The 22,721-nt window shown below is 35.6% G+C and overlaps 1 protein-coding gene and 1 long non-coding RNA gene across 6 annotated transcripts in view; one reads left to right on the top strand and one right to left on the bottom strand.

The window, feature by feature from the left end:
- The window catches only part of si:dkey-28g23.3, a 198,238-nt gene that overhangs the window by 18,435 nt on the left and 157,082 nt on the right, over positions 1 to 22,721 (bottom strand). For 3 of the 4 annotated variants that reach the window (XR_015513463.1, XR_015513460.1, XR_015513461.1), the window contains 2 exons: positions 7,959 to 8,041; positions 3,722 to 3,811 (listed from right to left, as the gene is read on the bottom strand). This is a non-coding gene — a long non-coding RNA (si:dkey-28g23.3). Of the gene's footprint in view, positions 1 to 3,721; positions 3,812 to 4,435; positions 4,792 to 7,958; positions 8,042 to 22,721 lie in introns of all 4 variants that reach the window. The other variant, XR_015513462.1, reaches the window with a different exon arrangement.
- Positions 728 to 22,721, top strand: part of prkd1 (protein kinase D1) — a 124,186-nt gene continuing 102,192 nt past the window's right edge. Inside the window, exons 1-2 of one of the 2 annotated variants that reach the window (XM_087290669.1) lie at positions 728 to 811; positions 12,603 to 12,660. In XM_087290669.1, the coding sequence (XP_087146795.1) occupies positions 789 to 811; positions 12,603 to 12,660 (81 nt within the window). In that variant the 5' untranslated portion in view covers positions 728 to 788. The remainder of the gene's footprint in view (positions 812 to 12,602; positions 12,661 to 22,721) is intronic. The other variant, XM_087290670.1, reaches the window with a different exon arrangement.

A 22,721-nucleotide genomic window follows, 5' to 3' on the forward strand; every position in this document is an offset into this window, starting at 1 on the left:
TTTAGTTAATAAATGATGTTGAAATTGTGTTCATTTTTAAAGCAAATTCTACAAAACATAATTAGTCTTATTTTTGCTTTTTTTGTAATTTATCAAGATAACTGCTTCATTATTTCACTTTCACTTTTTCATTTCCACTTTCATTATCTCACATGAATTTGTAAGGAAACATATTAATAATTTTAAAAAGCAAAAGCTTGACAGTTGGGCGTAAGCAGAACATAACATTTTTTACAAATTTATACAAACTAGTCACATGCTAAATGTAAAAGTGCTAACAATTACCCTTTAAAAGATATCGGTTTAGGTTAAATGAAAATGTATGTAAAAATATGTAAACCTTCTAATAATAATGATTATTTTGAAAGTATCTGAATCTCTCTGCACTGTAAATAATGCAGGTTCCCACACAATTCGTACAAGTTGTCCCAACACAAATCGATTAAGTTAACTTAACAAATTTAAGTAAACTGAAAATAAAACAAATAAGTTGACCCAAACAAATCTCAAGAATTGTGTTGTTTAAGCTTGTTTGAACAAGCTGCAAAATTATTATTTTAAGTAAATATTGTATCCTGATCAGTCAGTTGTGCCAACCAAAAGTCTGGTATCCGCCAGAAACAACCAGAAAATACAAGCACAGTTGCTGGAACTGTTTTTCTTTGTGTTTGCGGAACTAACAAAATATTAAACCTCAAATCAATATTTTGTGTACTTTATTCTTTCATCTGGATGTCAGCTTGCTCTTATTTCCAACAAACTCAACTGCTGTCTTCTTCCTACACTGTATGGATTTTAAAACAACAAACAGGTAAGAGTTTAAAACAGTTAACCTCAAATCAATTTCCCCCCATAATTAATTATGTGGTGAAATTATTAATGTGGTTATATGATATTTCAACCCTATAAATTATGTTGGGTTAATTTGAACCTGCTGCTTGCTAGCAACTAATTTCTATACATAAGCTTTTACAAGGAGCTAATAACATGTTTTTGACGTAAATCCTTATTTATTATTATGAAAAAATATAATATAATATAATATATATATATATATATATATATATATATATATATATATATATATATATATATATATATATATATATATATATATATATATATTTTTTTTTTTTTTTTTTTTTTTCATAATGATATTGGTTTTAGGCAAAATTGTGAATTGAAATTTGATTTGAATTTACCTTTGCCATTCAGAGCCACTGCTACAGTCTATTTTTCAGCTTCTTCCTCTTGACATGTACATTACAGTTCTGAAACCCATCTAAAGGGACTAAATGATCTGGCAGCGAACTGTACACCTAACATCAGTAGTTTTTGTGGCCCTTGTTAGCACTGGGACTCTCTCCTCCTCAGCCGCTTTCTGTATGTGTGTGTGTGTGTGTGTGTGTATGTGATTGTAGAGTGATAGACAGCTTGTTACCCTCAACCTGAGGCGGCGCCTCGTTAACACAACCCTTGGAATATGGACATAATGAAAGAACCTGGCAACACATCTCACTCGCTCTATTAGCCTCTCAGTTTCCTCTCTGGGAAACTGCTCAGGGCCTCCATTCAGTGTGGCCGCACAAAGGGCCCGATTCTTTAAACGCTAGACAGGCCCACGGACAGCTGGGTAGAAAATGTCACACGGTGCGTGGAATGCCCATTATCAGACACACTCATTTGTTCTCCGGGCCCTCCAAACCCTGTCAATCTCCACATCCCCCTTCCTGTCAGCCACACACACAACCTGATACCGAATTGACAAATCGAGCCTTGCGTCTGTGACAGAATATAATAAACTCGGGAAAGGGGGAGCGGCGAGTCCACTCCGTTCTGCCCAATCTAATTGGTTTCGACATCAAAGATGTCAGTCAACGATAGACTCCCCTTTTAGACAGTTTCTCTCACTCTCTCTCTCTTTCTCATTATGCCAATGGTCCCATTAAAGGAGCCGTCAGTTCCCTGCACTGAGGGATTTGGTGGAAGTCATAATTAGTGATTTCATTTGACAGAGCAGTTCTGTCTCCATTTAGTTTTTAACACCCCCAGGCCACATTTTTCACATAGAGTTGTCTCAACCATGCTGATCAGCATAGGTGCACCTGGTCTGAGATCCAAGCTGTCACACTTTCGTTATTGTCTTTTGTACACTGTGTTCATAGATGGCCTCAGGGGTTGAGCGGATTTGGCTTTTGAGGTTTAACCAACTAATTGACACTTTCATTCTTACTTGGTTAATAAAGATGCTGACGAACTAGCACGCTAAATATGCAATGCAAAATTCCTGATTTCTAACCATCTGAAATTTTAGGGTGTGTGCCATTTAGAATTGAATCGAGAATGACTTTGAAGTTTTTACTCGAGTCCTCAAATTGAATTGAATTTCAGCTGTGGAAGCAGATTTACAATTTCCGTGAGTAAAATTCAACTAAGTTAAATGTTTAAATTGAACTTTTGCTCCATTTTTAGGCAAAGTTTGTGAAGAGTTGACAAAAATGTCTAAATAGTAAACTAAAGTCTATAAATAGCATAGAATGTATTTGAAAAGGTCTAGAAATTTTGCTGTATTAATGCAGAAAAACAACATTATCAATAGCCCCTTTCACACAGCGATACTGGAAAATATCCCAGAAATTACGCTACCGCAATGACTTTACCGGAAAATTCAAAAAAGCGCTGTTCACACAGGCATCCACACGTTCCTTACAAAATACCAGTAAATTCTGACATCATTAACCAGAAATGATCTCTAAACGGCTGTGCTTGTATTTGTTAACAAGGAAGACGTCGGGCTTTTGTTGATGGTTTATGGTACATAATAATGTATAATAATTATGGTGCTCACCGGCTGCATATTTTTTTTTACACAGTTGGCATTAAGATGGAAAATAGAAACTATCTGATTAACAACTAGTGACTAAATATGTCTGGAAAAATGTTCAAAGACTTTTATTTTCATGAACAGCGCGGATGTGCATGCGTCTGAATGTTCTGATAGGCTGGAGTAGATGTCTCACGTCAGCGTGTTCTAAGCGTGAACACACTCTTTCCGGTAATTTTCTTTCTGCGCTCACACAGCGCAGCATTCCAGTAAATTACCGGTAATGTTACAACTTCTCATTCCGGAAAACTGCCGGAACAAATTTACCGGTAATTTTAAAAAGGGCCTGTTAACACATGATCTCTTTCCGGAAAATTGCCGGTAATTTTCCAGAAATTTCTGCACGTGTGAAAGGGGCTTATGATGCTGTTCAGAACGTTCCACCAATCAGAGAGTCCAGTGAACAAAGCATGCCAAAAGAGAAATATAGATCCTATCCCCTCAATATAGCATTGTGAATAATGTAATCCATTTGGTTTCCGTACACAACCCAAAAAACAAAATATTTTATTCGATTGTGTCAATTACAGTGCTTCAAGAGATTGTAGCTCTTTCCTTTCTTAATGCCATTATGTGCAAATCTTGTCATTTTGCTTAATTTTCATATCATAATGTCGAGTTTCACCTCATTTTTTAAACACCTTAAGAGAAAAGTGAACTGAAGAAAAAAAAAACCTCCAGAACAAGCACTGCTGAAAAAAATCCACTCAAGTCATCCTTTGGGATCTGTCTCAAATACAAATTTCAGTTGCCTAAACCCAATAGACTATAGGCAAAAAAACACCCAGTTTACCTTCCATTTGTGAACTTATGCAGTCAGGCAATAATAATACTTACACAAAGCCAGTTGTTAATTGCCCTTAATGTCACCCTCATTGCGTGATGAGGAACCAGCACCCTTCACTCTTCCTCTCTGAGAGTCATGTGCTGTGAACAAAAGTGACGTATCTTTTAGTGTGGGATTTGAATACTACAACACATCATGTAACTGTACATATATTTTACAATTCTTAATGTACAGACTAATTTAGGAGCAGATTTGTACGTATTTTCTTTTGTTCTAGGGCGAAAAAGCAATGTCTGATGACTGCGATAGGCCTATCTAATCATACAGGGCTACAAACTGAAAAGGATTAGGTCTGGCCTGTCTGACATTGGAGCTCCTCTAACGAGTGATTCTGTCTCAAAGTTTCAACACTCGCAGCACCATACAAACCAGTTGATTGGCAGTTTGTGTGTCTTTGCGCAGCTTGTCTATCCTAGAAGCATCACCACCTGCTGTTGCATGACTGCTTAAGCTTCTGCCCCATACAATTTGACATTCAGCGTGGCGACGGAAAACATCAATAAATAAATAACCCAGACAAATAAATCCATAGAAATACTCATTTGAAGGCTCAATAAAACGCTTTGTGAATGTAATATGCTGTGGATGCATTTCAAATGTAAATTATGGTATTCTAACTCATTTGGTTTTCCATCTTTTCCGTCTTCATTTAGAGGCTGGTTCTACAGGCTCACAGCTGGACTTTTGTTTGCCACTCCACTCACCCTCTTTGCCTCTCCGTTTTTTTTTCATGCCGCCGTTCAGACGATATTCATGCGGCAGGTTGTGAGAAATCAGCGTGTCAGGCCTCGAGTTCATGTGGCAGAGCTCAATGGTGTAAGCCATCCAAACACTATTACATCAAAAGTCAAGTTTCCTTCGCGTGTTGGCACTGTCTGCGTGATTGGACATTACACATTAGATCTGTTTCCTGATTCATAATGTATTATATCCTATGAGAGGAGACATCCATTCCATTCTCCAGACCCTGATGTTTAATTCAGACTGCTGGCTTGAATCACGGTACCTCATGTCATATATGAATCCTTGTAGCAGGTAGAGAAAAGAAATGATTGTGCAGCTGGTAAGACATGAAAACAAAAATCCTTTAACTTTACAAAGTTTTTATAATCAAATACTGAAACAAATGATGTCTGCAAAATTGTTGCAAACAATTTGTTTGTGTTATATTAAAAAAAATTATGTTTAGTAGTGTTCAACTTAATTTGTTTGTTAAAATTCAGTAAAAATAAAGTGTTTACAACTACTTTAACTAAAAATTTTTAGTAAATCCAAGGAATCATCTTTGATTTTTCAGTGTAAAACCACTCATCGCGCTAAAAATACCAGTAAAAATTGAGAAAATTGCTTTGGAAGATTTTTTTAAAGTGCTTTGCTGAGCAAAAACTTGAATCCATTCATTAATTTCCCTTCAGCTTAATCCCTTATATATCAGGGGTCACCATAGTGAAATGAACCTCCAACTATTCCAGCATATATTTTACGCAGCGGATGCCCTTCTAGCCGCAACCTAGTATTTGGAAAATTTGAATTCATTCTGTATCAAAAGCATTTTTCTATTGACTAGAAGGTATAAGATTAAATACACAGAAACTTTGCTCATTAATGATATATTCATCTACACGACTGTAGATTGTAATAGAAACGTATGTTGCCTGCTGCATATTACTGCTTACATAAATGTTACACAAATGTGTCAGTACAAAAAGGAAAAATACAATTCTTTTACTCTATTTAGCAATGTATAGTTTTGCTTAGTAAATACCTTTTAAGGGTATTTAATGATTTTAAATATTTATTTATGTATTTACTTATAGGACTACACAATATATCATTTCAGCATCGATATCGCAATATGATCATTCGCAGTAGTTACATCGCAGGAAATATGCAATGTTGAGTTTGTACTATAATTGATCATTTACATGTGTTTTGATGCCTGTGATTGTCAAATGATTTTAAAAGCATTCAGGCATAAGAAACTGTACCATTTGCAACTTTAACTACAATTAATCGTATTAAATTATTTTTATGATTCAGTTCCTGTACTTGAATACTGTTAGACTCTCATTCTTTCCTAACCGATAAAACAATTGTATATTTTTCCCGATTGTATTTATAGATTGGTATGCATGAAAATACTCACAACACATGCAAATACAGAAATGCACAGACCACAAAGAAAATGTGTTGGGGGACCACAAAAATGTAAAAGATTGTTTATTAGATTTTATGGAGATGCACTCCCTCTGCAGAATCATCCCAATCGATCTAACATTTTAAATTATTTCCAAATAGAAATATTAAGTCATCTGGTGAAATTGTTTTCATATCATAATATAAAGATGAAGTCAGAATTATTACCCCCCCCCCCCCCCCCCAGCTTTAATAACTTATCTCTGATAACTGATTTATTTTATCTTTGCCATGATGACAGAACATCAAATATGTGACACTAGTATTCAGCTTAGATTGACATTTAAAGGCCTAACTCGGTTAATTAGGTTAACAGGTTAGAGTCATTAGGCAAGTTATGAAGCTTGAAGGGGCTAACAACAATAATTAAAATAATTTTTTAACAAAAATTAAAAATGGCTTTTATTTGAGTCAAAATAAAACAAATAAGAATTTTTCCAAAAGAAAAAGAATATTATGGGACATACTGTAAACATTTCCTTGCTCTGTTAAACATCATTTGGGAAATATTTCAAAAAGAATAAAATTCAAAAGGGGGCTAATAATTCTAACTACAACTGTATATCGCAAAACAAAACATTATTGCAATGTTAAATTCTTACAATATCATGCAGCCCTACTTACTTACTTACTAAACAAGTCAAAATATTCTTATATTTTTAACAGGGACCAGTGATGGGTCCAGAATAATAGCTGATTTTCCTTTTAATTTTATACATATATTTTAATTTTAGATTTATTTATTTTTGTGAGAACTCGGTTCATATAGCATCCAACACATTCACACTTTCTTTAAGTTAAATACATATATTTTATAGTTTGAAATTTAAGCATGAACTGCATGAAATATTCACTTATATCAACATACTGAATGAAACTGAAAGAATTTCTCTCTCTCTCATGCAAAAAAAGAAGCATCACATAATAAATAAACTAAAACTTTGTTTTCATAAATAGTATCTAGCATCAAAATAAAATTGAATATCTAAGAAAAACTTATTTTATTTATTTAAATGTATTTATTTAAAAACAAATACTAAAACACACCAACTTTAAATTATTTTTATATTTATTTATTTTATATATTTACAGCCTTTATAGAAGCTCAAGTCTGATAAAGATGTTTTATAGGGGAACTGATATATCTTGCCAATCCTTGACACCATGTGTTTTTTCCCATTTCAAGTGTAAAATCACTTTCTGCCTCCTGCACCCCGGGAAAGCTGGAAACCACTGTCCCAAGGCTGACCGGCCTTTGACACGTCCTATCACTCACAAGTGCTGTATTAGGTGCTGTAGTGACATGCGACAATACAAATCCTTACAGCATCAGTGTTTGAGCCGATACTTCTGAGGTCAGCAGGCTTTCACAGACAGCGTGCAAAATATTTACAAATATAGTGTGGATTACGACGTGATGGCTGCAAACACCATCACCTAGGCTTAAAGCCCTGCACTCAATTAAGCATTTATCAAAAATTAGTGTACTTGAAAGATTTATGGATTATCTTGAAACAGGTTTATATGTAAGCTGATCGCACGGAGTTAGCAGGTCATCGCTCATTACCGTAATCCCTGATCATTTGTTTGAGTCAGACAGAAACAAACAGGTTTAACCAATCAAAACACTGAATTAAAGACTAAATTTAGGTCAGAGGTCATCAACATCTAATTGGATCCTGCACTGTGAAGTGCAGCAAACTACAGCCCACTGTGGTGTATGGTAATATGTGACCATTAAGCTAATTTATTTCTCCACACAAGCTCCAGTCAAGAGGACAAATCCTATCACTGCTGGGCATTTGCTTCTAAGATACCACTTTAGCCCCATCAGTCCGTCCTACACACCTCAGTCACGCAATTTCGTTTGATGTCTGGAAAGGATCCCAAGGGCGGTTCACACGTACAAATAGTTTTCCACTTTTAGGCATACATATTGGAGCGCCCACATCTCTTTCAGAGATCTGCCCGTAAATTGTTGTGATGTAAAGATTTTCACATGTGAATTGTTTTCAATGTATACATGCCCACCTGCGAATTACTGTTCCCATTTGAATTTGCAGAAATTGATTGTTCTTCATCCGCGAGCTATGAGTGCGAACCGGGGATCAGAGCTATAGGACAGAGTGAGCAGAAGAAAAAGATCTATCATTAATATGAAAGGAGATTTAGAAGGAGGTTTCTTGCTTGTAAATGTGAAGGATTAAACAATGATGCACTTTGCTTGCATATAAGACATATTTAACGCACTTGTTCCGCACTCACACTAGTTTAAATTGATCTAAATGACATATTTTCAGTGTCCAAAAGAGTCAAGGTCAGGTGTTAAATCAAAGCACCCCTCTCTGAAATGAAGATTTGAGACCTAAAAATGCAAGATTAGATACACAGCGCCCCCTAGCAGACGTTGTGGAAGGATGTGTGGAGAGGTTCGTGTTTGCTCTTAACAGAAATTACCTTATGTCCATGAGCAAATGTTAACATGTAACAAAATAGAGCATTTTATTTATTTAAAAAATATAATAATTTAAGGAAAATTTATTAAAATATAACCAAGTTTATTCAAAAGCACAAAACATATTTACTCAATCAGTTATATTTTTACTATTGCAAAATGTCACAAATGTTAAATTGGTAAATGTGTAAATGCATATTTAATCAGTTAAATACAATGAACTGCATACATTGATAATATAACACATTAATGCTTTTCATAACACATTGATATAACACATTAATTCTTTGATCAGTTTATTTTAATTTATTATTTATTCATTAATTTTCCTTGGGCATAGTCCCTTTATTTTCAGGGTTCGCCACAGCGGAATGAACCACCAACTTATCCAACATATGTTTTACATAGCGGATGCCCTTCACTCTACAAAATGCAAGGTTATATTGACCCCATTTTCGGGTGTAAGAGGGATTAACCCAACAGCATGGTTATTTTTTTTTTATTAAATTAATAGGACCAAAATTAACCTAATGTTTGGGTAAGTCCATATTTTACCCAATTTGGGCTTAATTAACCCAGCATTTCTGGAAAACTTATTTTATTATTATTATTAAAGATTTAAAATTTATTTTATGCAACATCATTAAAATGAATTCAAATCAAATTTAAGAAAAATGTAATAAAATATTACAAACTCATAAAAATTACAATATTTTTTTCTAATGCAAAAGGTAACAAATGTTAAATATGCAAATGGGAGTGCTTTTAACCCATTTAAAAATAAACAACTGCCCGCACAGATAATAGAATACATTAATGCATTCATTTACATTAGCGGTTTATTTTAAATTATCATTATTTTTATTAAACAATAAATATTTCATATTTATGCAAATCAGTAAAATATAAGATCACATAATATTTCCTTCCTACATTTAAAGCAGTATAAAATTGAGATCATTATTTAATGCTTTTATTCAACGTCCTTCACCAAGACTATCTTGTGGCACTATGAAAGATTTGCATCAGCTCACGCTTTGCCTTATCATGCCTGTAGATGGCAGTGCTCCACAAAATTTAATGTGCGAAAGCCCCTCACTGAGAGCCAGTCTTGACTTCAGTCTGTTTCTGCTGGAGAAACCTAATTATACACATTTCTTTTGAAACCACAGCTCTTGACACATTAATGTATCATCAAAATATTTTTCGCTCATTAATATGACTTGTTTGTGCTACTGCTTACTAATATCTTGTGTTGTTAACATGCCTATTAAAAAAGGCATTTGGATTAAATCTGATTTTACATAAGGCAAAACTCACTTGTCAATTAGGCTGTGCGGCTGCATAGGTGCTTTTCGACAAATAAACAACTTAACGAACACACCGCTGTGGCATGAGAGGCTAATTCAGAACAAACTTCGTCTCAAGTCAATTTGGCGTTTTTACGCCATTTTATAGCAACTCAGCATTATTTCTTAACGGAGGTTTTGTTGTTTTCGTACCTGTTGTTATGTCACCACAATACTGACTAGTACCAGGAGGGCAGCAAATATATAGACTATCATGTGACCGAAAAATACAAACTCAAAGAGACATTTAAAAGAGCGGAGAGTGCGAAGGGCGGAAACCGTGAGGGGAGAAAGACGGGTCGGGAATTGTTCATTTAAGCTTGACCGGAAAGAGCAAAAGGTTTGTTGAATGGCGGTTAAAGATATATTGTCATACTGTCGACCTTTTGGATAACTTTTAAAACCTGCAATTGATGCATGGAGCATTAGATTAAGTCATTAGGCCTTAAATTTAAGTTACCTGGAGCATCACTTCTCTCTAGTCGTCCGTCAGAGTATTTTGTTTATTTAAGCACTTGGATTAAAAACAACTTTGCATCACATTAATTTTTAGAATAAAAGTAGAAATAAAAAAAGAAAAACATACATCAATTTATGAGTTATAACTAACTGCAGCGATCAACGATCAATGACGTCAGGTCTTAAAATTATTTGGTGTTAATTAAATTATTGTCTTATTAGTTTTATTAAAAGAGTTGACTAGCACACCCCGAGATGATATACTGATAAACGACTAACGTTAGACAATAATAATAATAATAATAATAATGATTATGACGACAATAATAATAAAGTGTAATTTAACTGTTATGTACTAAAGACATATTTATATGTTAAACTTACTAAATTGTATAAACATTTTAAATATTTACTATGTTAAACAAACCATCACCATAGCAACATGACAAAACATCCTCCTCGACTGCAAGGTAACTGAGCTTGCGAAGATGCTCGCACACGTTTACACACACCACCATCCATACGGCTGGTCTCTGTCGAGATGTGTTGTTGATCCTATCCTGTGTTGTTTGGCTGTGGCACATTTTTTCCGCATTGTTTGTCTCACTCATTGTCTTCGTCGCGCTCACAGTAGCTGCAGTCTGTGCGCGCCTGCATCAGCAAGAGCGCGCCTTATTTGCGGGTTTTAAACTGTTGTCTGAGCGCTCCGAAACAAAGTGTGATTTGATGGACACTTGTTTGTCCACATTAGAAAACAACACCGCTTTTTTCCATGATCTCCCTCGTCATTTTTTTCCTCGCCTGCATGCAGTTCAGATAAAGATGTTTTAGAGTCTTGCTACTTCTGAGAAGGCGAAATTTTTATAGAAAATGTGAAGCGAGGCACGGCGTATTTACAGCACCATTTATGTGTGTATGATTGTGTATCTGCGCGTGTGTGATGTGGTGGAACAGAAATCCCACTGTGCTAAATGACCTGTGACTGAAGTCTTCCATGTCAACCCTATGATTCACACTGAGCCCCCACGTCACCGTGCACACACATGCTCAAACGAAGTCGGCTTCTTACTGACGCCAAACCAGGGCCTATGGAAGCGCGTGCACACACCTACGCGCGCGCGCAAGCTGAGCACCCATCAGAAATATTGTGATTTGATGATGTAGCGCGCAGGCAGTTTCTTCAATGCGTACAATTCAGTTTCCGCCCAAGACGTTCGAGGAAGGAATCCTGCGAGGAGTTGGTCGAAATGATTACTGTTTTGTGCTTCACCTCTGGTGTTTTGTTTTATTGGTACAGAAAGTGAAGGCGGACTCCAAACAAACAAACAGCGAAAGTGGGGGGAGAAAAGCTCTCGTCAACAAACGAGACATGCGACCGCCTAATTCCCACTGACACTACAAACCTAGATAAACACACAACATCAGAATATCATTCATTCCCTCATTCACATAGTGTTGCCAAATTGAGCTTTATTAAGCTTCGCTCCACTTCTACATTAAACAGCAACATGTTTTTTTCCTCTCACTCCGTACCCTTTTTGCCTCTCTCACCATCTGTTAAATCATGGGGGAAAGGGGGAAAAGTTGGGAATTAACAAGTTTCCACATGTTGCAGGTGAAAGTGGCACAATTTTTAATTATACCTGGACTCCACTAATTCCAAATACTTAATATAACAAATGGCAAATCAGCTCCTGGCTGTTCCCTGGATAATTGGGACTCGCTGTACTCAGAGTTTCTTTAGCGTCTGCTACATTAATTAACGCTGCAATGAACCCAGCCACAATATGTTCTGTATTTGTTCAAATTGATTCCCCTGGTAGCGTCTGTGAAAGGTGGGAAAGCACAGGACGACGAGGCTCCAACCTGAGCTTCATTAGTTCAGCTCAAAACCCACTCGGCCTGCCACTGCTCCCGTTGAGCTCTGTGGCTTACATGTATGTTTGAGCTGGGTAGTATAGAGTAAATGGCACATTCGTGACCGGATTATGTGGTCGACCTAATGTCCCGATAAAATAGATGCCAAGTGATTTGGATTAGGGGCCGTTGCTTTTGCTTTCCAGGACAAAGATACACACAGTAACCCACCCTAACCCTAAGTGTAACCTAAGAGGTTTAACCTAAAAGTGATGTAACATGTCTTTTCAATATGTGTCCATCCAGTGAGATTCTATAATGAATGTCACGCAGAGTGGTGTATTAAACCAGGCCTTAGGGAAGCAAATTAAATTCTGTCCTTTGCCACAAAAGCCAAAAAATGCAGGCTAATCTTAATATACAACCTTAACATGCCTCCCTTTGAAGGCTGATGCCAGCAGGTGGGCAAAAAATATTATCAGATTCCTTCCTAGAGTATCACACCTAAAGATTGTGAACAAAGAAATTGATCAATTTGTCCTTTTGCCATTACAGGAAGTCTTGCATCTGCCCACATCTGGACAAATCATTTAGTGTTCAGGAAAATAAAGCGGTAAGTGGGAGATTTACCCATCCCCCTTTTCTTTTTCCTTCTTCTCCTCACTCTCTTTCTTAATCAAGCAATTTTACAATCCCTCCTCCACTCTCTCTCTCCACACATGCACACCTAGAATAATTATCCCGATCTGTGCTAGAGAGTGTCCTTCTGTCTACCAGCAATGTCTGCATTAATGGCATCTCTTTCCCTCCTCTGGAGTCTCTACCTATTTTGGATTAATTTCAGCTCATCGTTCTTTCTCGTTTTCTCTAAGAGGATTGCGCAGAGAAGCCTGTTGTACGCCCACACACAAAATCTCCTGTCTCCGCCCTTATGTGTTACAATGAGAGATAATGGTTAAGAGACAGGATTTCGAAAATGAATGGCTTTACATTCCATAAACACATTAAAATGAGTTCTCTTTGTGTGTGTGTGCGTGTGCGTGTCTGAATAGGGAAATGTGACAAAAAGGGTATGTGAAACAGAAAATAGAGAGGTTGAGAGGGAGGGAAAGAGAGAAGAACTACTTTGTGTCTGAGTGTATTAATAAGCTTTGTGTTTTCAAAAGCAAAACTCAGTCACTTCCAACATTTTGCCAATGATGTTTTTCTCAGCTCAAAATATAATGAAATGCAACTAACATGCTTTTATTCAGACAAGTTTGTCACGGCGCTAATTTTCAGTAGTATCACATTTTGTAATAATATTGCATATTAAAACTTGCTTCATTCATTCATTCATTCATTCATTCATTCATTCATTCATTCATTCATTCTCCTTTGGCTTAGTCTCTTTATTCACCAGAGGTTGCCACAGCAGAATGAACCGTCAACTTATCCAGCATATGTTTTACACAGCGGATGCACTTCCAGCTGAAAAAAGTGTTGCATGCAGAACTGTTGCAAACAATTTATTTGTGTTGAATATAAACAAACAAATTAAGTTTAATAATGTTCAACTTAATTTGTTTGTTTAAATTCAACACAAATAAATTGTTTACAACCACCTTACGTAAAAAAATTGACTAAATCCAACGAGTCATCTCTGAATAATTTTTTTCAGTATACTGGGAAAAATTCATACGCACTCATTCACACTCATACGGCCAATTTAGTTTACCCAATTCACCTATAGCGCATGTCTTTAAACTTTGAGGAAAACTTGTGCACTCAGAGGAAACCCACGCCAACACGAGGAGAACATGCAAACTCCACACAGTAATGTCTACTGACCTAGTCAGGACTTGAACCAGCAACTTTTTTGCTGTGAGGCGATCGTGATACCCACTGTGCCACTGTGATGCCCATTTTGTATTTATATCACATATTAAAACTTGCTTCATTCATTCATTTTCCTTCAGCTAGTTCCTTTATTCATCAGAGGTTGCCACAGTGGAATGAACCGCCAACTTCTCCAGCATATGTTTTACACAGCGAATGCCCTTCCAGCTGCAACCCATCACTGGGAAACACCCATACACTCTTATTTACACTCATACACTACGGCCAATTTAGTTCATCCAATTCACGTATAGCACATGTCTTTGGACTGTGGGGGAAACCGGAGCACCCGGTGGAAACCCACGTCAACACAGGGAGAACATGCAAACTCCACGCAGAAATACCAACTGACCCAGTCGGGACTCGAACCAGCAACGTTCTTGCTGTGAGGCAACAGTGCTAACCACTGAGCCACTGTGTAGTCTCAGTTGCTTCAAACAAGTATTATTATTATTGTTATTATGTTGATTCATGTAAAGATATTAAAAAACAGATTTGTTGTAAAACTGTTCACTTACCCACAATCAGTTTGCTCAATAAAGCCTTATTAAACAACATGCTACATAGCTTAAATGCTGCAAACAACAAGAATTTTTTTTAAGTGCTGGGTTGTTCTAACCCAAACACTGAGTCAAATATGGATAACTCCAACAGTTGGGTTAAAAAAGGTCATTTTAAAAAATTAAACCAACATTAGATTTGTTCATATTTGTTGAAAAAAACCCCAGCATTTTTTAGACTCTAGGACACAGTAAGTTAATGTCATATTATAACCAAGGAGATATAATTGACTGTGACAGCCACTGTGACAGACACCACTAATAGGTTTTGCTTTAATTTGCCCATATCAAACCATAGAAACTTATAGTAATTGATCTAATGTCCAGATGGAGAGTGGCGGTTGAATGTGTCTGAATGCAGTCAAATTTTCAACTTACTGATTGAGGCAATGCTGGTATTCACATCTGAGATGATTTTCTTGTTTAATTTGCTTTTGAACAGTTATTCATATATTTTATAAGTTAATCTGCATAACTGACATACTTGCCATGGAAAAACTAAAGGAACAGAACAGAAAGAGTAATGCCATATAGAATCTGACAGCACAAACATTCCTCTAAATGCTGTATAAATTTATAGAATCAGTCAGCATTGCAATTGAATAAACTGTGGGTGTTTTCAAAGCATGCACCACACAGATACTCAGGCAATTACATCTGTTAATGGACTCCAGAAAAGTGTTTTCTGACAATATTAGAGAATAATTTTTATTACAAATTCGTTCAGGGAAGCTTTCAGAATCTTTATTGTTGTCTCTTTTAAGTTGGAGGCTGTTTTTATAAGCCACAATGTTTAAAGTATTACTATATATAGTATACAGTTGAAGTCAGAATTATTATTATTATTATTTTTATTTTCTTTTTTTAATATTTCCCAAATGATGTTAAACAGAGCAGATAAATTTTCACAGCATGTCTGATATTTTTTCTTTTGGAGAAAGTCTTATTTGTTTTATTTCGGCTAGAATAAAAGCAGTTATAAATTTTTTAAACACCATTTTAGGGACAAAATGATTAGCCCTTTTAAGCTAATTTTGTTTTCGACAGTCTATCAGTGAATAGAAGTGTCGTAAAAAAATAACTGGTCAAATATTTTATTTACTGTCATCATGGCAAATATAAAATAAATCAGTTATTAAAGATGAGTTATTAAAACTATTATGTTTAGAAATGTGTTGAAAAAATCTTCTCTCCGTTAAACAGAAATTGGGGGAAAAAAATAAACAGGGGGTCTAATAATTCAGGGGGGCTAATAATTCTGACTTCAACTGTATATATTTTATATGTTACCACTTTTTTACAAAATACTATAAATAGCTTTATAAGTGACATAACTACTACAATTTGTTGTCTGATTTCAAATAAAATGATCACCATAACAATAAAAGTTATACAAAAGAAAACACAGCAAAAAAAAAAAAAGAACAAAAAATCAATCCATGAACAGCCAGTATTTGTATATAGATGATACTGTATACAGTCACAAAAAAAACTTTCAGAGTGATAATCGGAGTATAACATTAATATTGAATGTTAATATAAAAAAAATGATTTATTTATTATTATTATTATTAACAATAATAATAAAATAAATATTAATAATAATAGATTTGCAAACTAAGTTGGAGTGCAGTGTTTGAGATTTGATAATCAAACTGAACCATGTTGCATTCTTCAAATCGATTTAAAAAAAAAAAAACGGTTACCAGCCAACTGGCAAGTAACGTTGTTTCACATTTTCACCAACACCACTAAATTTAACTTGCGTTTACTAAATTTTAGGCCCTGGGATAGCGCTGGGCAATTTGGCCTAAAATCTAAACCATAATTAATTGGACATTGTAATTAAATTACTATTGATGAACGATTATTTTATTTATTTATTTAAAAAAAATTGCCCTCATAGTTCATTGATACGTTATGTAGAGTAAATATACTCACATATAACAAGTGAGAGATTTCTAAATGAAGGTACATCTACCTTGAACAACTGAAATACAAACACACATTGCCTAAAACCTTTTCTTATAAAAAGTGAAAATAAAATAACTTGCGCTTTTGGAAACAAAATCATTTGTTTTCAATGTTTTTCATATTAAAAGTAGAAAATAAGCAGTATCTCTTTTACATAAAATAACTCTTGTATCCTGTAAATAATATTTTAAACAGTGCATTTCTTAAATCTTCTGTAAACAAGTTTTTAATTTAAATAATACTTTTATTGTGATAAAAAATATGTCGGCCCAAGGCATCTCTGGCGCAGCTTCCAATCATCGTCAATGTAGTGCAAACGTGCAACGTGTAGTTAATTTTTTTGAAAGTTGCGTGGGTATGCGACCACGCGAAGGCTGTGCCGGACCGTACATGTGCGTTCAGAAGTATAAATCAGCCGTAATAGTGTGGGGTCAAGTGAAACCACACACGGTAGGGAAAATAATTGAAAAAAATGACCTGGAAAAATGATTATAGGTTCTGAATGTTCACAGTATTTCAAAGCCAAGTTACTTGTAATGGAACGTTAAACCATAAAAGTAACAAATCAACAAGTTTAACATTCCTAGCCCAGTGGTTAAATGACACATGGCACTGAAGTGTTTAGTTTATTGAACGGCGTCCCGAGTTAAATTCTCGGCTCAAAATCCTTTGCTGATCTTTCCCTGCTTCCCACACTTTCCTGTCTATAATCTCCACTGTTCTATAACATTAAAAGTGAAACCCTAAATATATATATAAAAAAGATTTACTATATTTTAAAGCCTGTTACAACCAAATGTGCCTTTAATGTGACGCATTGGTGGGGAGTGTCTCAGTAATGAACCGCCATTATGGCCACCCTGACAGCGAGACTCCTCCCCAACAGAGCGCATCTGCATCTGCATCTGCATAAATGAATGTATGTAAAGGCATGTGGAGGAGCCAACAATAACATGCTTGGATATAAGTACCTAAGACAGAATTGTCTATGACAGAAGACAGTATATCTGAAAAAAAAACTCTCTTCTTCTATTTAGACTTCTCGTTCCATCACACACACACACACACACACACACACACACACACACACACACACACACACACACACACACACACACACACACACACACACACACGTAAACACTGTTTCAACCAGTTGTGATGCTGCTTTCTGGTGACATGCAGTATGCGTGTGGCATATGTTACACAAACATTGTCAGCCTACCACCATTTTATTGGTAAACAACAAAACTCAGTTTGGTCAATAAATGATCCGTGGGCGTGCCATCGAACTCAGGGAAAGCCTTCGGCGGGTCCCTTATGAGCGCCCTGCTGCTTTTTTTTTGCGTCTTTTGTTTAAAATATTCTTCAATAAATAACTACTCTTTAATGAGCCTCTTTTTTGGCGGCAACGCATTTTCAGACATTTGCAGCCAAATGTCTTTTGTTATTTACAGCAGCTATTTTCATGCACGCCTGGCGTCGTCGATGTAAAATAACAGTAATTGCTGGATCGTTTGCAGGTTGTTTAGCTTGTGTACCGAGCCAGATGAGAACAGTTAATGAGCACAGCTTCCAGCGGCAATTAGTGAAGCAGTCGTGTACATCACAGATGATTTGCAATTAGCTAGCTACATATTATATACACTATGCCAGGAGTGCAGTAGGCGCTTTCCGTGTGTGTTTATTGGAAAGGGGGGTCGATTGGCAGGGGAGAAAGCTGTACGCAAGGATGAAGGGGACACAGGACGAGATGCTAGTGAATATTCACACCTATTCCTCAAGGGAGACCTGTGCTTGAGGGGATTTAAGCCCCGCCTCCTGCTTTATTCCACTTTAGGTTATGTTAATTGGCTTAATGGTCTGTTTCAGAGATGAAAAATTAGCTGCAGTTGTGCTGCAATGTCAGGCCTATAAAGCAAAGAAATCATATATGTGTTAATAATGCTGTACTTTTAGCTTGGCCACTATAATCACAACCTAGAAAAATGCCTTCAAAAAGTGTCAGATGATAACTATATGTATATCCTGCGTATATTTGCCCTGTAATAAAACATGGAGATGTATTCAGTCTCCTATAGAAAGAGCGTATATGTCAAAAGAGCCAGCGTGTTCACGGTTTATAATAGTGCCATGCATAGGAGGGGGCGGGAAATCACTTTGGAGGCTGTTTCTTGCGTGACATCATACAGCACCCTCTGTGATATCTGGTAAGACTGTCAGGTCCTCTGACAGACACGCCAGATGGCTGTATGTGTGTGTGCGCGGATTATTTCATTGTTGTTACACTCCAGGATAGCAGCAACGTTGACACCTTTCAGTTGCTAAAGTTCAAACCTTAAAACATGAATGCATTAGGAGAAATACAGGGACAAAAAATAATCTGCAAATATCCAATGACGGGCTTTCTTTGAATCCGGTTTGGTTATCCGGATGGGAATTGCTACAAGCGTGTAACATACATTTTCAATGTCGCTAGCTCTCACTGAGGCATGGAGTGAATTGTTGATGCCATGTTTATACCACGTTGTGCTGTGATCTGACCTCATGATGTGTTATTATTTATAAGCTTGAACGTAATCTGTTCTGAGCACTGTGCATTTCTTTTCTTATTTCCCGCACAGTGTTGTATATAGCTGACTGCGAGACTGGGATGAAAATAATTTAAAGGTCAGAAATCTTTTTTTCTCACTGAGATACCTGTGTTTATTATTATCTGAAAAAGTGTTTTCATATGTATCGTGTTACTCTTAAGGTTCATGATTTGTGCTGGTTTCTGACAGAAAATATGTCGCTGTTTATTTGCCTGCTGTGGTAGAGAAGAGATAAGAAACTGAAACTGGTGAATTGTGCTACGGCTTCGTATCTCTCTGACAGGACCTGTCAAAATGGCCACCGGGTGACAGACTCTTTGGCATATTTCTCCCTTGTGGAGATTAATTAGACCACTAAATATGACACAGCAAGATGCGAACTGCAGAGCCTCGATGGTGATAAATAAATCTTTTAAATGGAATTTAATAAAACTGTAACTTACTGAGACTAGTTTCACTCTCTCCAGTGAATCTAGTGTACAGTGAATAATGTGTTTGTTTCTCCATAGTTGTCAAGTCTGGGTAACAAAAAATACCTCACTACTGTTCCATTGCATGCCATCACTGCATTTTTATTTCAATTGACCAGACTATAATGTTTCCGAAGTGACAACTGTGATTAAATATGAGACTGAATTCAATGTGTGAGGACAGACAGAATACACAACTCACTCCCGAAGTCATGATGATTGACACTTTGGTAACCATAGCAATGCTCTGACATGTTTGGTATTCAGTGTTTTTTTTAGCAAAGTACTATTACAGTGACCAATGGCAAGTTAGTAAATTGCTCTTTAAGGCAAGCCATTTTACTGGTCTGCCATCTTTGAAACACCTCTTGAGCAGTTTGGTCAGGCATTGGGGAAACATCAAATTCTCCAAAATTGCTTGCCAAGCTTATGATTGAATTTCATATTAGGAATCACCAATAAAACTGAACAAGAACCGTCTCTTTAGTTAGATTTCTAAACGTCTAAATCACACAAAATCTGCAGAAACTCATGTCTGGTCTGAGCCCCTTCCCCAGAGTATAATCAGTAAATAGCGATCGATGATTGGCTCCTGTAGAAGAAGGTGGGCTTTTTTACCATATAGCTATCGATAATTGGCTCCTGTACTAGAAAGCGGGCTTTTTTTTTTTTTTACTATATAGTGATTGTATCTGTTTGACAAACTGAGATAATGGGATGCAAACAGCTTACACAGTATTTAAACTGAAAAGGCATGGACGGTTATTTTGGAAGCTGATGATATCACATATGCACTTGAAGGAGTTTCCCTTTTAATCACTACATTTTTAGGCGCTACATTGATAACCAAATAATAATGCATCAACTCATTTTTCACCTGTATTAACACAGGGTGTAGATGAAATGATGAGCAGATTGATCAAACCTTATCATCATTAGCTCAACTTGTTTGTGACATAACTGGTGCCGATTTATGCACTGGATTAGACATTATGAAAATCAGCTGATTAGTGCCTTGTCAGGAGCACTTTTATGAGTTATGCTCTTGTGCTAATTTGCACTGTGTAATAAAAATGGTCCAATGTTTCCCAAAATGACTTTTTGAAAATAATAATAATAATACTCTGTAAACATTTCAGTTCAAATTTATTTATTTGCTCTGTAAACATTTCAGTTCAAATTTATTTATTTGCCTAATTATGTACTCTTTTTATCAGTTACTGATATACTGTTTTATTTACTTGTCTGAATGTATGACAGTGTGGTTTTATTGCATTCAGTATACAGTGTCATACCGCCATTGCTATCTAAGATGCTTCACAGAACTCGCACATAAACAGCTCATTTACATCACAAGAACAGACTATCAGGTCACACCTCTTTTGAAATTCAGAAATGTGCATTTTTATGTCCAAGCAGAACTTTGTAGCTCTGTATTTGTAGGTTTAATGTATAAACTAGTGATTTTTTATGTAGCAAGGGACTATTAAAGACCAATATGGAATTTCAAAGAAGACTTTTAGGATAACAAATGCATACATTTGGAAAAGAGTTTACAAGTGTACAGGTGTCTGTGTCTCTCAATGAATACAGCTGGGTTAATTATCAGGAAACAAAAGACACTAAGGAGAATAGATTTGAAATGGCTCACTCAAATGTCCAAGCAACTGTTTGGAGTAAAGCAGCAAAGTAAAGAACATTTCTAAAAATGTGTAAATACAAATGCATGTTGACCCACAGTATTATTGTGTTGTAAGAAATGAGTGTGGTAAGATGAGAGCAAGATGTTGCCACAAACCCGTGCCAAATATGTGTCAATTTGAATCTATTTAAAAATGTGTTTGATCCAGTTGCAAGAAAGTGCCAAAAAGTAAGGCTGGTAAATGTCATCAAAAGACTGAATATCATATTAAAGACTTATATACTTATAATGAACGTATCTAATTTCTTATCTTGTCATTCAGAGTCTTTTTTTGACAAATGGTCAAAATAAAAAGATGCCATGTTTTAAGAATTGTTGATATATATTTTTATACGACACAAAGCCAATATTTATGTATATATAAAGCAACTATTGATGCTAAAACATTGGTTTTGTTTGAACTAAAAATGAACATACGCAGTATGTATATATAATATATATCATATGCGTATGTATTAACTATATTTACTATGTATATGTGATACCAAACATACGTAAAAACAAAAAATATACAAAACAATTTTATTATAGATATTTGAATGTATTTATAATTTATATGCACATGGCAGTTCGGCTGTGGCGACCCTGCATAATTAAGGGATTAATCCAAAGGAAAATTAAATGAATTAATCATATACCAGGGTTCAACACTAAGGATTTTTTCTACTGGCCCGATTGGATCAGTAGTTAAAATTTTTACTTGTCCTGCCAAAATTTTCACTAACCCCACAAAAAAAGGAAGTTATTAGCTATTTCTTAGCCACATATTTTACATAATGTGTCATGTGAAACCACGTGTAATGTTTTTTCTAAAGTTGTGAGCATATAAATGAACAAAAAGTAATGAAATCAGCTTTATGGTTTTGTTATACATTTTTATGAATGAAAATCCACAGTATAAATGATCTTACAGTTGTAAAATGACAAAAACATATATACTGGTACGTTTTATATGAGAATTCAGTTTTAGTCTAATATTATTACATTAAAAGCAGAAAAATTACATAACCATTAGTAAAGAAGCAAATACTGGAGTTTAAAAATTCACTTAATTTTTTCGTCGTGTTGGACCCACATTAGTTTCTGTCTCCAAGACGTTAGAAACAGAAAAAACAAACAAAAAAAACATGCTCACAACATCCAATCAGATAAGAGAAACCAAAAAGCAGTATGGTGTTTACAACTTCACAGAGAAGGTAGCATTCAAAGGCTTAAAAGCACAAACTGTTTCTCGATTCTGAAACTGTATTTGCACACAATTGATAAATAGTTACAGGCAAATTAAAATTTTGTGACAAGGCAGCACTAGCCTGATTTTTTCTACTGTCCCGAGCATCTTGGCCCCAGGCCATTGGGCAGTTCTTATTGTTGAGCCCTGTATACATACATATTGTATTTTATATCTATATATAAATAAACATGTTCTGAAATATATTATGTCTGTTTGTATTTATATAAACCTTAAATTACATCTAAGCTAACTTTTATTTTGGATG

This window comes from Danio rerio, chromosome 17 (genome assembly GCF_052040795.2).
Source record: "Danio rerio strain M-AB ecotype USA chromosome 17, GRCz13ab, whole genome shotgun sequence".
Taxonomy (NCBI): domain Eukaryota; kingdom Metazoa; phylum Chordata; class Actinopteri; order Cypriniformes; family Danionidae; genus Danio; species Danio rerio.